This window comes from Acomys minous (genome assembly GCF_964271855.1).
Source record: "Acomys minous genome assembly, chromosome: 7".
Lineage (NCBI taxonomy): Eukaryota > Metazoa > Chordata > Mammalia > Rodentia > Muridae > Acomys > Acomys minous.
The window spans coordinates 80,166,510-80,179,820 of record NC_140488.1 but is presented as its reverse complement, the minus strand read 5'-3'; the positions used below and the strand labels follow the sequence as shown (position 1 = coordinate 80,179,820).

The 13,311-nt window shown below is 38.8% G+C and overlaps 1 protein-coding gene across 6 annotated transcripts in view; it reads right to left on the bottom strand.

Annotated features, from left to right (window-relative positions):
• ARHGEF9 (Cdc42 guanine nucleotide exchange factor 9) overlaps positions 1–13,311 on the bottom strand; it is a 156,043-nt gene that overhangs the window by 63,020 nt on the left and 79,712 nt on the right. For all 6 annotated transcript variants that reach the window (XM_084789347.1, XM_084789351.1, XM_084789348.1 and 3 more), the window contains one exon: positions 8,859–9,050. In XM_084789347.1, the coding sequence (XP_084645473.1) occupies positions 8,859–9,050 (192 nt within the window). The remainder of the gene's footprint in view (positions 1–8,858; positions 9,051–13,311) is intronic.

The window sequence follows — 13,311 nt, the reverse complement described above, 5'->3', positions numbered from 1 at the left end:
ACGAAGGGAACTCCAGGATCACTAAAGCTACACAGAGAAATCTATTCTCGAGAACCAAAAACAAAACAAAACAAAAAGATCATGTTCAGTAAAGTAACCCAGACAAATATGGTGCATACTCACTTATAAGTAGATATTAATCATAAAGTACAGGCTAACAATTTTCTAATCCATGGACGACACAAAAAAGCTAAATAACAAGGAAAGCTCAAGGGGGAAGGCTCGAATCCCACTTAGAATGTGAAATAGAAATAGACATTGGGGGTATATGGAGGGAGGGGACTATGTAGGAAAGGGTGTGGGGAGGGAAGCAGGAGGGATGAGGTGGGGGAGCATGGAGGAAGAGGGTACTGACAGAGACAAGTGGATTGGGGGCATCTATGGGACCAACTAGAAACCTAGGACTCTACAAACTCCCAGGAATCTATGAGGGTGACCCTAGCTAGCAATGGGGCATCTGGAGCCTGAAGTGGCCATCTCCTGTAGCCAAGCAAGACTTTCAATGGAGGGATTGAAACACCAATCCAGCCACAAAACCTTAGGTTCACAATTTGTTTTGAGTACAAGATGTGCAGAGGAAAAAAATGGAGCAGAATTTGAGGGAAGCGCTGACAAATGACTGGCCTAGCTTGAGATCCAGGCCATGAGAGGAAGCCCACTCCTGACACTATTAATGATACTCTGCTATACTTGCAGATAGGAGCTTAGCATAATTGTCCTCTGGGAGGCTTCACCCAGCAACTGATGGAAACTGATACAGAGACCCACAGCCAAACATTAGGCAGAGTTTTGAAAATCCTATGGAAGAGGGGAATGAAGGATTGAAAGAGCTACAGAGGTCAAGGACACTATAGGAAAACCTACAGAATCAAATAACCTGGGCCCACAGGCATTCATAGAGACTGAACCACCAACCAGAGAGCATGAATGGGACACACCTAGGCCTTCTGCACATATGTAAGAGTTGTGCACCTGGGTCCTCATGTGGGACTCCTAAAGAGGGGGCAGGAGCGATCTCTAACTACATTGCTTGCCTTTGGATCCCTTTCCTCTATTTTGGCTGCTTTGTCTAGTCTCAGTAGAAGAAGGTGTACCTAGTCTTACTGCAACTTGATATGTCAAGCCTGGCTAATATCCATGGAAGCCCTCCCCTTTTCAGAGAAGAGGAGGGGGATGAGGGGAGGGGAGGGGAGAGGAAGGGACTGGGAGGGGAGGAGGGAAGGGAAGCTTGGATTGGGATTTAAAGTAAATAAATAACTTAATTAATTTTTAAAAACATAGGAGGGAGAAGAGAGGCCAAGAGAGGCAATTAGCTTCTTTATTTTAGCTACCCATTGACTGTCGAATTTTATATATTAGTGGATAATGGTCCTATCAATTTTTTGTCTCTTCATTTACACATTTTGAAAGTATGTATACATAAGATGAGTTGGTCCTGCAATGTAGTGGCTCAAAACATAAATGCTATCTTAAATTAAAAAAAAAAGATGAAAAACACTGAGTCAAACAGAGAGGGGTAATTGGAGAGCAATCCAATGAATATGAGAGAGCAGCATTCAATTCTGAGACACCATTTCAGAGGAACAGCAGGCAGGAATACATAAGAGATACTCTACAGGCTGAGGTTTTATATGTTGGGAGAGTGCTTGCCTAACATCTATAAGGCCCTGGGTTTAATCCTGACCACTAGTAAACTGGGCATTGTGTTGCATGACACTCCCACAACTTCAGAGGTGGAGACAAGAAGACAGAAATTCAAGGCTAGCCTAGGCTATAAGAGATACTGTTTTTAAAATATAAATGATACCCAGAGAGTACTGTTAAATTGATTAGAATGATGGATGAGTGATGTTTCACATGACAAGACATCATTCATAAAAGGCGTTATGAGTACCTTGCAATCTTGATGCAGTTCTAATTTTCTTTTTTTTTTTAATTTTTTTAATGATTATTTTTTTATTATTATTTATTTATTCTTGTTACATCTCAATGGTTATCCCCTCCCTTGTATCCTCCCATTCTTCCCTCCCTCCCATTTTCCCCTTACTCCCCTCCCCTATGACTGTTCCTGAGGGGGATTACCTCCCCCTGTATATGTTCATAGGGTATCAAGTCTCCTCTTGGTAACCTGCTGTCCTTCCTCTGAGTGCCATCAGGTCTCCCCCTCCAGGGGACATGGTCAAAGGTGAGGCACCAGAGTACGTGTGAAAGTAATATCCCACTCTCCACTCTACTGTGGAGAGTGTTCCGTCCATTGGCTAGATCTGGGTAGGGGTTTCATTTTTCAAATTAATAAGGATGAGGAATACTTTTTTGAGATATCTCTCAGTTGTTTTTATTTCTTCTTTGAGAATTCTCTGCTCAAATCAATAGCTCATTGTTTAATTGGGTTACTTGTTTTCTTGACTCTTTGTTTTTTGAGTTCTTCATATACTCTAGATAATAATCCCCTTCTTTGAGATTTCAACTAAGCACATTCAGAATGGCTAAAATCAAGAAAACAACTAACAACAAATGCTTGCAAGGATGAGAGGAAAAAAATAACCCATATTCACTGTTGGTAGGATTGCAGACTGGTATAGCAACTCTGGAAATCAGTGTGAAGAATCCTCAAAAGCTAAAAATGAATCTACCATATGCTAAGGTATACCATTCCTTGGCATAGATCCAAAAGACTGACATCCTACTTCACAGACACTTGCTCAGCCATGTTCATTGCTACTCTATTCACAATACCTACGCAATGGAAACAACCTAATATCCTTCAACTGATAAACAGATGAAACATGGTGCAAATACACAATGGGATTCTATGCATCTGTAAAGGTAAATACAAATAAAAGTATCAGATAAAATTTTCAGATAAATGGATAGCACTAGAAAATATTATACTAAAGTGAGGTATCCCAGACCTAAAAAAGACAAGTGTCACGTGTTCTTTCTTATTTCAGGATCATAGCTTATTTTACCTGGAGTAAACACACACACACACACACACACACACACACACACACACACACACACACACTCAAAGACTGTAGAAAGGAACCCTATATGGGGATCTGTAGAGAGGGGGATAGCAAGAGACATGGTATGGGTAGGAAAATAGGGGTGTACTTTAACTGGGACTGGGAGATGGAACATAATATAGAAGGAGAGGAAGAGAGGTGGGAAAATACCACTAAGTATGTTTGAAACATGCATAAGGAATCATCTTATGATGTTTAAATGAAGTCACACCACCAGAGATGATAATGCTCCCCAAAACTTATAGTCTATCCAACAAAAATCCCATTACCAGGTATAAAAAACAAACAAAAATTCCTTCTGAATTGCTGGTTGAGGGAATCTTAAGGACTCCCCAAACAATATAGGTTATTGCTCTTGCTATTCGTTGCCTCTCAGAGACTGAAGATAAGTTCCTATTGCTGTAGGAACTACACACTTCAGCCACAGTACTTGGAAAAATCCAACTGTAACTAAATTGAAAGCCTCTTCCATTAGGACTATTTCACATAGTAGTGGAAGACGCAATGCAAGCTGCAAAGGGAAAAAAGAAACCAAATAGTCCTATCTAGCTGTGATGCCTACAAAACACAAAGATGACCATCATGGTAAGATATCTCCAAAAGTGTATTAGTGGCACTTATAAACTGGGGGTCACCAGCAGACATCTACTTGTACTTTAGGTTTGGTGAACAGAAAGGAAATCATGCCTGATATTAAGTCTAGCCAACTATCAGTGGCTAGTCAGATCAGGTATCTTAGGAAAGAATTGACTACTGCTACTTTCTCAAACCAGTATATTTTTTAAACTATATTCTTTTTTTTTTTTTTTTTTTTTTTTTTTTGGTTTTTCGAGACAGGGTTTCTCTGTGTAGCCTTGGCTGTCCTGGACTCACTTTATAGACCAGGCTGGCCTCAAACTCACAGTAATCCCTGCCTCCCGAGTGCTGGGATTAAAGGCGTGCACCACCACACCCGGCTCTTAATACTTATCTTTATACTTATAGATAAGTGTAGCTCTTATTCCTTATCAAAGAAACTTATTTTTGTAACAGAAGGAGGCCATTATAGAAAGCCACAATTGAGAACAAACTGTGAGGTTCCCAGCCCCCCTTGATATATCTGTAACAAAACACATACATATATGGTTCAGGGAATATCAAAGAAGAGGGGGTAGAAAGATTGTAAGAGCCAGAGGATCAGAAAGTCTACTATGAGATTCTGTCTTCTATATAGGACAGGGAAACTGTACCCATGAAATCACAACAATATAATAGCCTAAAGAAGACCTGAATAACAATACCAGTTGACATGCCAAGAAGGCTGGAGGAAATCTCACAGGGTCCCATGCATAGATAAAGACCAATAAACAAACTCTAAGAGAGAATCAGTCTTCCCTAGGGATGAGCTCCTAATTGGTTATCTAAGACGTCTGGGTAGGGTAGAGAGTGGGCATAAATCCTGTGCTGATCATTTTAGGCTAAGTAGCTGTTTCATTTGTTTATTCTAATATACTATATAAAAATTACCACACTTTACAATGTGATATCATTATATGTGCCAAGATGTAATGACCTTTTCTGAATACTTGGGTATAAGTAGTAATGAAAAAGAGAAAATCTAATGCTTTTGAAAACTCAAAGATTTTTGTTGCTGTTGCTGCTGTTTAGTTTTGGGCTGGATTTATGTCTTATGTAGCCCAGAGAGGCCAAAATTTATGGTCCTCAAATTTCAGTTTCCTGAGAGATGAGGTTACAGGTACAGGTTACAACTATCACGTGCAGCTTAAAACCAAGGTTTAAATATAAAAAATAGAAATGACTTGAAACTATAGCATGATAAACATTATTAGAGCAAAGTAAGAATTTCCTTATGGTGACACACCTGAGCCTAATCCAAATGACCAAGGAGAGATAGGCAGGGTTTTCTGGAGGTATCTGAAAAAAAAGCTGATTTCACATTTATATTATGCCTGAGCTAATTTTCCACCAGGGACAGCAAAGGCATCATTTTGAAGCATCTTTAGCCCTGTTTGTTTAGCTCTTAATTTCTCCTATTGCAAAATTAGCACCATGGTTACAAATGGCAATGTCACAGATGATTAGTCATCATGATCCCGAGCTAAATTCTGAGATTTTTATCTCCCTGGCTAGATTTAGAAATATGTGGAGAGTGTGGAAGTTTGTCATATTAACACATTCACACTTGAGTAAGATGTGCTTCCTTGAGTGCTAAGGAGGAAGAGGAAGAACGTACAGAAGAGAGTTGTCTCACTACATAGATTTCTCCAGTGAGAAACAGAGAGATTAAGAGACACGTATTACTTAAAGAAGAAGCTCCCCAACCCACTTATTTTAGAGATGGGGAACAAGGTCAAGGGTGAATAAGACTTTGCTGATGTTTCTTAGCCAGTCACCAAAATATGACTTGAGCCTGGGACTCTCAATTCTAACTCCAGTTGGTATCCTTTCTGAAAACATTTTGGTGCTTAGGGGCTTTGGTTTATAGGTAATACAATATAGAGCTAGAATATTGTCCACAGCCTAGCCAAACTCAGATGCCCCCAATTCCCTTTGATATCTACTGCTGTGGAGAAGAGCAAAGAGATATTTTCTAATGTTCTCAGCAAACACTCTGACTGGGTTGGCTGCATTAGACAAATTCTCAAAACAGAGTGATAGCACTTTTCTTCCTGTGAAGATCAACATATCCATTGTTGTACCTTGTGTTTTGAGACTATGACGTCTGAGAGCTGGGGGAAATAGAGCATGCTTGTAAGACTAAAGGATTTCCATGGGTTTGAACCTGGAAACACTAAGAAAATATTTTTCTAATTAGGGATGATTTGTTTGCCCTCTTAGAAAATTAAATGACATCCAATATGATAATCAAACTAGTATAAACACATGAGCAATTATATTTATTTTTTATTTTGTAATACTTTTTGAGAATTCACTATGTGTCTGACACTGGGTTATAGATTTCATATAGGTTATTAACAAATGAGATCCCCTTACACTTACAAAATTTACACTCTAGCAAAATAGACAAGCTATAAATAAATATGCATACAGAAATACACTATGTATCCAATAGTCAAAAGTATACTAGGGAAAAATAAAATAGAAAAAGGAAGAAACAATGCAAGCTTGAAAAAAATGTTAAGACAGAGTTTCTCTATGTAGCCTTGGCTGTCCTGGACTAGATTTGTAGACCAGGCTGGCCTTAAACTCACAGAGATCCTCCTGCCTCTGCTTCCCCCGGTGCTCGGATTATGGGTATGCACCACAGACCTGGGCCTCAAATTTTAAAAAGAATATTTGAATAAAAACTTGAAGCACCTAATTGGAGGAGGATTTCTCTAGGCAGGAAAAAAATAGTTTAAGGTCTCTGTTCAGGAGCATGTCTGGCACTCTAGATAAATAGTAAGAAGCCAGTAGGGGGAGGTTAGTAAGAATATAGAAAAAGGAGCAAGAGATGAAGTCAAAATGGTAAGGGGGTGACTCTAAATATCCTTGTAAGTAAATATAGTTTCCATTTTTACTTGAAGGGAAATTATGAGCCATTTGAAGGTATTAAGCAAAGAGGGAAAAACAAAAAAACGGCCTTAGTTATCAAGTGGAGAACAGATTCTATATAGTTTATTACAGATCCCATAACATCTGTAATGTAATATAGCTATCATTTGAAATACAAATTCTTAAACTTTTATTTTTGCAAATCAAATGGGTGAATTACTAAAATGCACAACTTTATTTAGTAAGTCTGAGATAGAGCCAAAGATTTTACATGTCTAACAAGGTCTCAGGTGATGCAGATATTGCTGCCTACAAATCTTTGAGAAGAAAAGGAGAGCTATGGATAGATGAGTAAATAGAAAAAAATTTTTAAAGGAGGAAATAAAACATTTTTTTCTAAAATATCTGGGGCATATTTAATTACAGCATTACATTTATGTTCTGGGGATACAGGTACTGGTAGTAGACTTGCCTAACATATACAAGGTCCCAAGTTCAAACCCCACTACAATTCACATATAAACAACAACAATATATTTGCTTAGTTCCCTCAACAACTTTAAGACATAGGTATATAATGAAGCCCAAAAGACAAATGAGAAAATTGAGGTCAGAGTACATGTATGCTTGATGTGGGGTTACCTTTAAGGCTACAGGGTTTATTTGTGACTAAGCGAAGATGTAACAGCCAGACAGTGTTTCTAGAAGGCCTGTTCTTTCCACCCTTACCGCTTCATGACATGAAGTGGATATTTCTTCTTCTTGTTGTTGTTTTTCTTTTTGGTGTGTCTGTGTGTGTGTGTGTATTTTGGTTTTTAGAGACAGGGTTTCTCTGTGTAGCCTTGGCTGTCCTGGACTCCCTTTGTAGACCGGACTGGTCTCAAACTCACAGCGATTCACCTGCCTCTGCATCCCCAGTGCTAGGGTTACAGGTGTGTGCCACTGCACCTAGTGAAGAGGAATTTTTAATCTATTCAACAGAAAATAAAATGAGCTGAGGTGAAATTTAATACCTACAGTCATCTTTGCATAGGTGTACTGTCTAATGTGATTTCAGATAGCAGTGTATTTTTATTTAAATTTAAATTAATTCTATTTAAATAAAAATGCTTTCCTTTTCAATAACACCAGCCATGTTTTAAAAGCTTGGCTGGCTAGCGGATGTCTACTGAAGATAGGAGACAAAACATTTTCATTACTGTGGAAAGTTCTTTTCGATAGCTCTGCTCTAGGGAAACAAGGCCTTTGAAAATATTACAACTATACTCTCAACCACAGCGTAGGCCCAGGTTAGGAAAAGAAATTAGCTTCTGATTTCTCCTAAGAAGGAAAGAAACATGATGAGTCAATGAAGAATTTTCCCAAGCTTAAAAGATAGCAAAGAATCTGAGTTGGATTGCTAGCAAGTGGATCACAATCATCTGTAACTTCAGTTCCAAGGGATCCAATGCCTTGTCAGGTACCAAGCCACATATGGTGCACAGACATACATGCAGGCAAAGAACCCATAAACATGAAATGATAACTTTGAAAACATCCTTTTCTCTATTTTTTATTGGTTTTCTCTTTACTGCTTAGTTATAAACCCTTTGAAAATGTTAACCAGCCTCCGTTAAGCTAAAAAGAGTATTGGGGGCCAGTGAGGCTCCCCAAGTCTAGAGAGATAGAAAGCATGGAGCTAGGGCATATAGAGACACAAACTAATGGAGATGAGGCTCGATCTAGCCTTCATCTTCTGTTGATTTCTTTTACAAGTACTTATGTATTCAAATCACCCACAATGTTCTCCAAGTGAGAGAAGAGTACCAGCTCTTCAGAATCATGAGTGATTCTCTTGAAACGTAAATATGTTCATGCCTTACCATAGCCACTGGGAATTCACAACTTAGGTGACAGGAGTACACATCTTATGATTTGCACCCTTAATTAAAAAAATTGTAGGGACTTTTGTACACATTCAAATATCTTATTCTCTTGCTTAAATTTGTTTTAATGAATGAGTTAAGTTAGGTCTGTACTGGATCAGAAACCAAGAGGGGAAGAGTACAGATTCAGGAAGGGAAAGGGCAAAGACAAAGAAGAGGCGGCAGAGAGATAGATGGTAGAAGGGCAGAAAGTAAATATTAATGAATGAATGACAAAGAAGAGTAAAAGAAAGGAGAGAAAAGAAACTTAAAACCCAAAGAATGCAACTTTATCCCACTGAAAACCATCTGGGAGGTCAATCCAGGTGCCTTTTCCAACATTTCAGGCAGGCTCATGCAGTCTGTCAGCACTTCCTAGAAGTATCCTGTATCCCACCACACATGGTCCCACATGCACCACCATGCCTACCTCACAAATGTCCTTGAGGTGCTTGATGTAATGACGCTCCGTGCTCATGATCTCATTGATGACATTGGCCCGCATCTGGTCCCGGTTCTGTAGTGGCCGGCCCAGACAAAGGCAGTCTGAGTTGGGGTCCAGGTGCCCATTCTGCACGTCACTGGGCCCTTCCTCCACCCCATCCTCCTGGTTCACCCAGAGCTGTGGAAGTAGGCAAAGAAAAGTAATAATAATGGCTTAACCTTTAGAAATTTCCAGCTAGATAAAAACAATGATAATTGAGTAACTATGTATTCACAAAGCCTTCAATCAGAAGCTTTTGAAAGCCAGAGTGCCAGGACTAACTCTAGGATGTCTTGCTGGCCCTAAGCATGCTTCTAGTCCTCTCTAGGTCTCTAGAAAGCTATCTGTAAAATGGAACAAGTGAAGAATAACTGACTCATTTTGAGGAGGTTTCTTTTACAAGGACTCAGAAGACAAAAAGTAATAGTAAACAGAAATTGTCACTACTGAAACATATTTATGTACAGTTTGGTTTTTAAAAACTGAAAAGAAAAAAACCTATACATTTTAAGTGCAAAAAAAAGCATAGTCAAAAGACATTTAAATGCTTACAGGTGTGGTGAGTTGAATACAGGAGCAGGTTTCTCAAAAACAGAGCTTTGGTGTTGATTTTCACCAAAAGATATACAAACAATAATCAAACGTTGGCTGTAAAACTACTTAGACCTGAGAAGACTCTACCTTCTCAAGGGTGGAGAAAGGCAAAGTTCAAAGCAAGGTGAATAAAATGGTCTTTGAAGAAGCAGACTCGTATATTTAAATTGTTGATGACTTAGTTTGAATCCAGATAGCTCATTTCAGTCCAGTTCTAAGAGGGGTTTAAGTCTATGTAGAGAGGGAAGCAAAGATGGATGGGTTTACCAGATATGGGTGGATTTACAAAGAAGAGGGGCAAAATCTTTCATGCATAATTAGCCAAGAAATTTGGTAATTATTTTTAATGCTTTAATCAGGTCTCCACTACAAACTTAAGAGACCGAGATAAAGCAACTTAGATACATCAGCACTGTCTGTTCTTTTAAGGGGCAGATGAAGCCTTGAGTTAATGTGTAAGTGATACATGGTATCTTGAGTGACTGTATTATTGACAAGGACCAATACCTTCCTCCAGGTAGGAATCCAGGTAAGGTGTGCAAAGCCTTCCTCTGGCCCAAGTGTTGATGAATGATTTACCAGTGTGTGTAAAAACTAGCACTGTAGCTTCCTCCTCCAGGATGACTGCACAGCTCACCTACAGAGAGACCTCCTATGGAGACTAGCTAACCCTTCCTCCCTGTGCTGTATACAATAAACTTGATGAGGTTCTGGGTTGTTGCATAATGGGTGCTACTCCATCAGAATAAGCATGGCCCACCTGCTGCTAGATTTCTCTTTGTATGTCTATCCTTTCTTCATTCCCTTGTTGCCCCAAGGGACCAAGGATGCAGGACACCACACTATTCATGAGTAGTTTTATGACAGCTAAAGCTTTGAACTGCAGTAGTACTTACTTCTAAAGTCTGTATTCTTTCTTAATTTCATTCCTAGGGGGTAGGAAGCATGATTATTATCCAAAATACCTAAAGATATCACCAGAATATATTCCTCTTGCTTGTAGGTGAAAACAAGTGGTGATCACTGTTTAAATGCATTTTGCATATATAAATAAATGACCAAAACTTATGCCCACCTAGATACCTACAACATATCATCCTCTGCAAATGTGCTATCTCTAAGCAAATTATCAATGTGTGGTTTTTATTTTCTTTAAGACAAATGTATCATGATGTAATCCTAGCTCACTATGTAGACCAGGCTGGCTTCAAACTCAAAAAAGTCTATCTACCTCTGCCTCCTGAGTTTTGGGATTAAAGGTATGAATACCATGCTTGGCTCTTTCTTTCTTGTCTTTTTTTCAATGTGTATAATTTACCCTTTAATATCTATCCTTTAACACAATTAAGAAGTATGTTCATTGCCTTGTCTCTCTAGATGATAGGCTGTTAGTTGTAACATGAAATAAACCCTTCCTCTCAAAGTCAGCTTCACTCTGTTTTATCACAGCAACAGAAAAGTAATCAATATATAAACAAAGCACTTTTGCCTGGCACAAAGACAATCAGCATAGTGTATAGAGTCAAGCACAGAAACTACTCCTTGTCCCTCAAGGGAAAGATAATTTGCCGTCATTACTAATTAAATAAACCATCATAAGAAAACAGTTAACAAATTGCTTTCCCATTCCAACATATACATAATTAGAAGCAATAATCGCCAATAAAACAGTGAAAAATTTTGTCCCATTCCAAATGAAGGAAAGAGGGATCAACAAAAATGGAAAGATCCACAGAAATAAATTCATGACTGTACACCAACACACTAAACCAGGACTTCTCTACTGAGTTTTCCTGTACCCACAACACAGCCATGGCATCAACCATGTCTTTCCAAGACATCCTGTTTATTCTCACCATCATTTCATTTTATCTTCTAATGTGAGGACCATACTTTCTGGGTCCTCACCTAGGTCCTAAACCAAATTTAAGTCTTTTCTAAAAGGTCGCTTACATTAGCTTTAAAACTATCCACGATTGCATGGGCTTGAATATAAAATGTTTCTCAGAGGCTTGTGTGCTAAATTTCCCAGTTGGCAAAACTATTTTTGAGAAGTGGTGGAAATTTTAGGAAGTAATGCCTCATAGAAGAAATAGGTCACTGAAAGCATGCTTTTAAAAGTCATAACTCTCCTCAGTCTGCCCCCCCCCTTCATGGTTACCATGGAGTAAATAAAGGGCAGCCCACAAAATGGGAGAATATGTTTGGCAGCTATGTACCTCAGAAACCTAGAAATAGACCTGCCCTATAACCCAGTTATGCCACTCCTGAGCATGTACCCAAAGAACTTTATATCTTACTATAGAGATGCTTGTACATCTATGTTCATTGTTATTCTACTCACAATAACTAGGATGTGGAATGAAAATAGATGTATATCAAATGATGAATGTATAATGTACATGTGGTACCTATCAACAGTGGAACATCACTCAGTTGTGAGGAAAAATTAAGTCATAAAATTTAATGGATGAAACTGGAAAAAATGACTTCCTGAGGTCACCCAGGCTCCAAAAGACAAATGTGCAGCTATCTGTCCTATGTGGGTACTAGCTTCAAATATTATGTTTTGTGCGTTTACCTTAGAGTACATGTGGTAGTTAGGAGACTAGCAGTGTTCCACTGGGTGGAGGGATGCATATTAGGAAGGGAGTACAGATTACAGGTGAGATAAAAGTAGAACACAGGAATACTATGAGGAAGCTAGAGGGCAAGGGGAAGAGTGGATCAAAACAAATACTCTTTGTGGAAACCTATAATCTTGCAATCCAATTAGAAAGCATAATAAAAACAGATGTAGAAAATCATGTGATTTCAAAGACAGTGTGGCAATACTGGGAATTAAACCTTTAAATGGGGCTTGGGACAGAGGGGGAGGGAAATGAGGGGCAAGTGGGGGTTACCCAAGACTAAGGATGTGTGAAGAAGCCCCACAAGTATAAGATAACTAAAGCATAATTTTAAGAGAAAATGAGTTTAAACAAAAGTCTCCCACATGGGAGAATAATGCTGCTCCCAGAAGATGTAAGTTATTAAGTAACTTAATAACTTAACAGGTTACTTCCCTATGAATTATTGGTCAGGGAGGCCCCAGAGATACCCAAAACAAGACATCCTATCTGAAATGCTCTTGGTTGCCCATCATAAGTAGATGGCTAAAGTCCTATTTCCAAACACACCATACACTTTAGTTGCAGGACATAAAGATATCAATCTTGAACTGATCAAGAAACTCTCTCCCTCCTAGATAGCTTTCATAATGATGGAAAGTGCTATGGCGACTACTATGGAAGAAAGGGGATCAATGGTCTTGACCAGTGCTGCACCTTGCACTCGACAATAATGATCTGCCAGGCAAGATGTACCCACAGGGCAATAGTGGCAAATAATTTGTGGGCTAACCAACTACTTTTTGATTGGTTTTGAGCATGACCCACAGGAAGTAGTTTGCACCTGATATTGTAAACATGATCAAAACTCATAGCTAGGGAATCCATAGGCTGTAGGGCAGAACCCATTAATAATTTGGTAAATGATCATGCTATAAACTTCTTTTACAATATTTGTGTTAATGTCCATAGATTTGGGCTCATTTCAACCTTGACCACAGAAACTTTAAACTGTAATGTACAGTCATTAATGAAGAGACTCAAACTCTTCAAAATGTTGAGAATAATGGATGCTCATCCACAGATGGAATATCTGTATTACTACTATCACCATCACCATGTCAAAGCTCATGGAGACATCACAGAAGAGGGTCTAGAAAGAATATAAGAGCTGGAAGATGGGAAGAATACTGTGA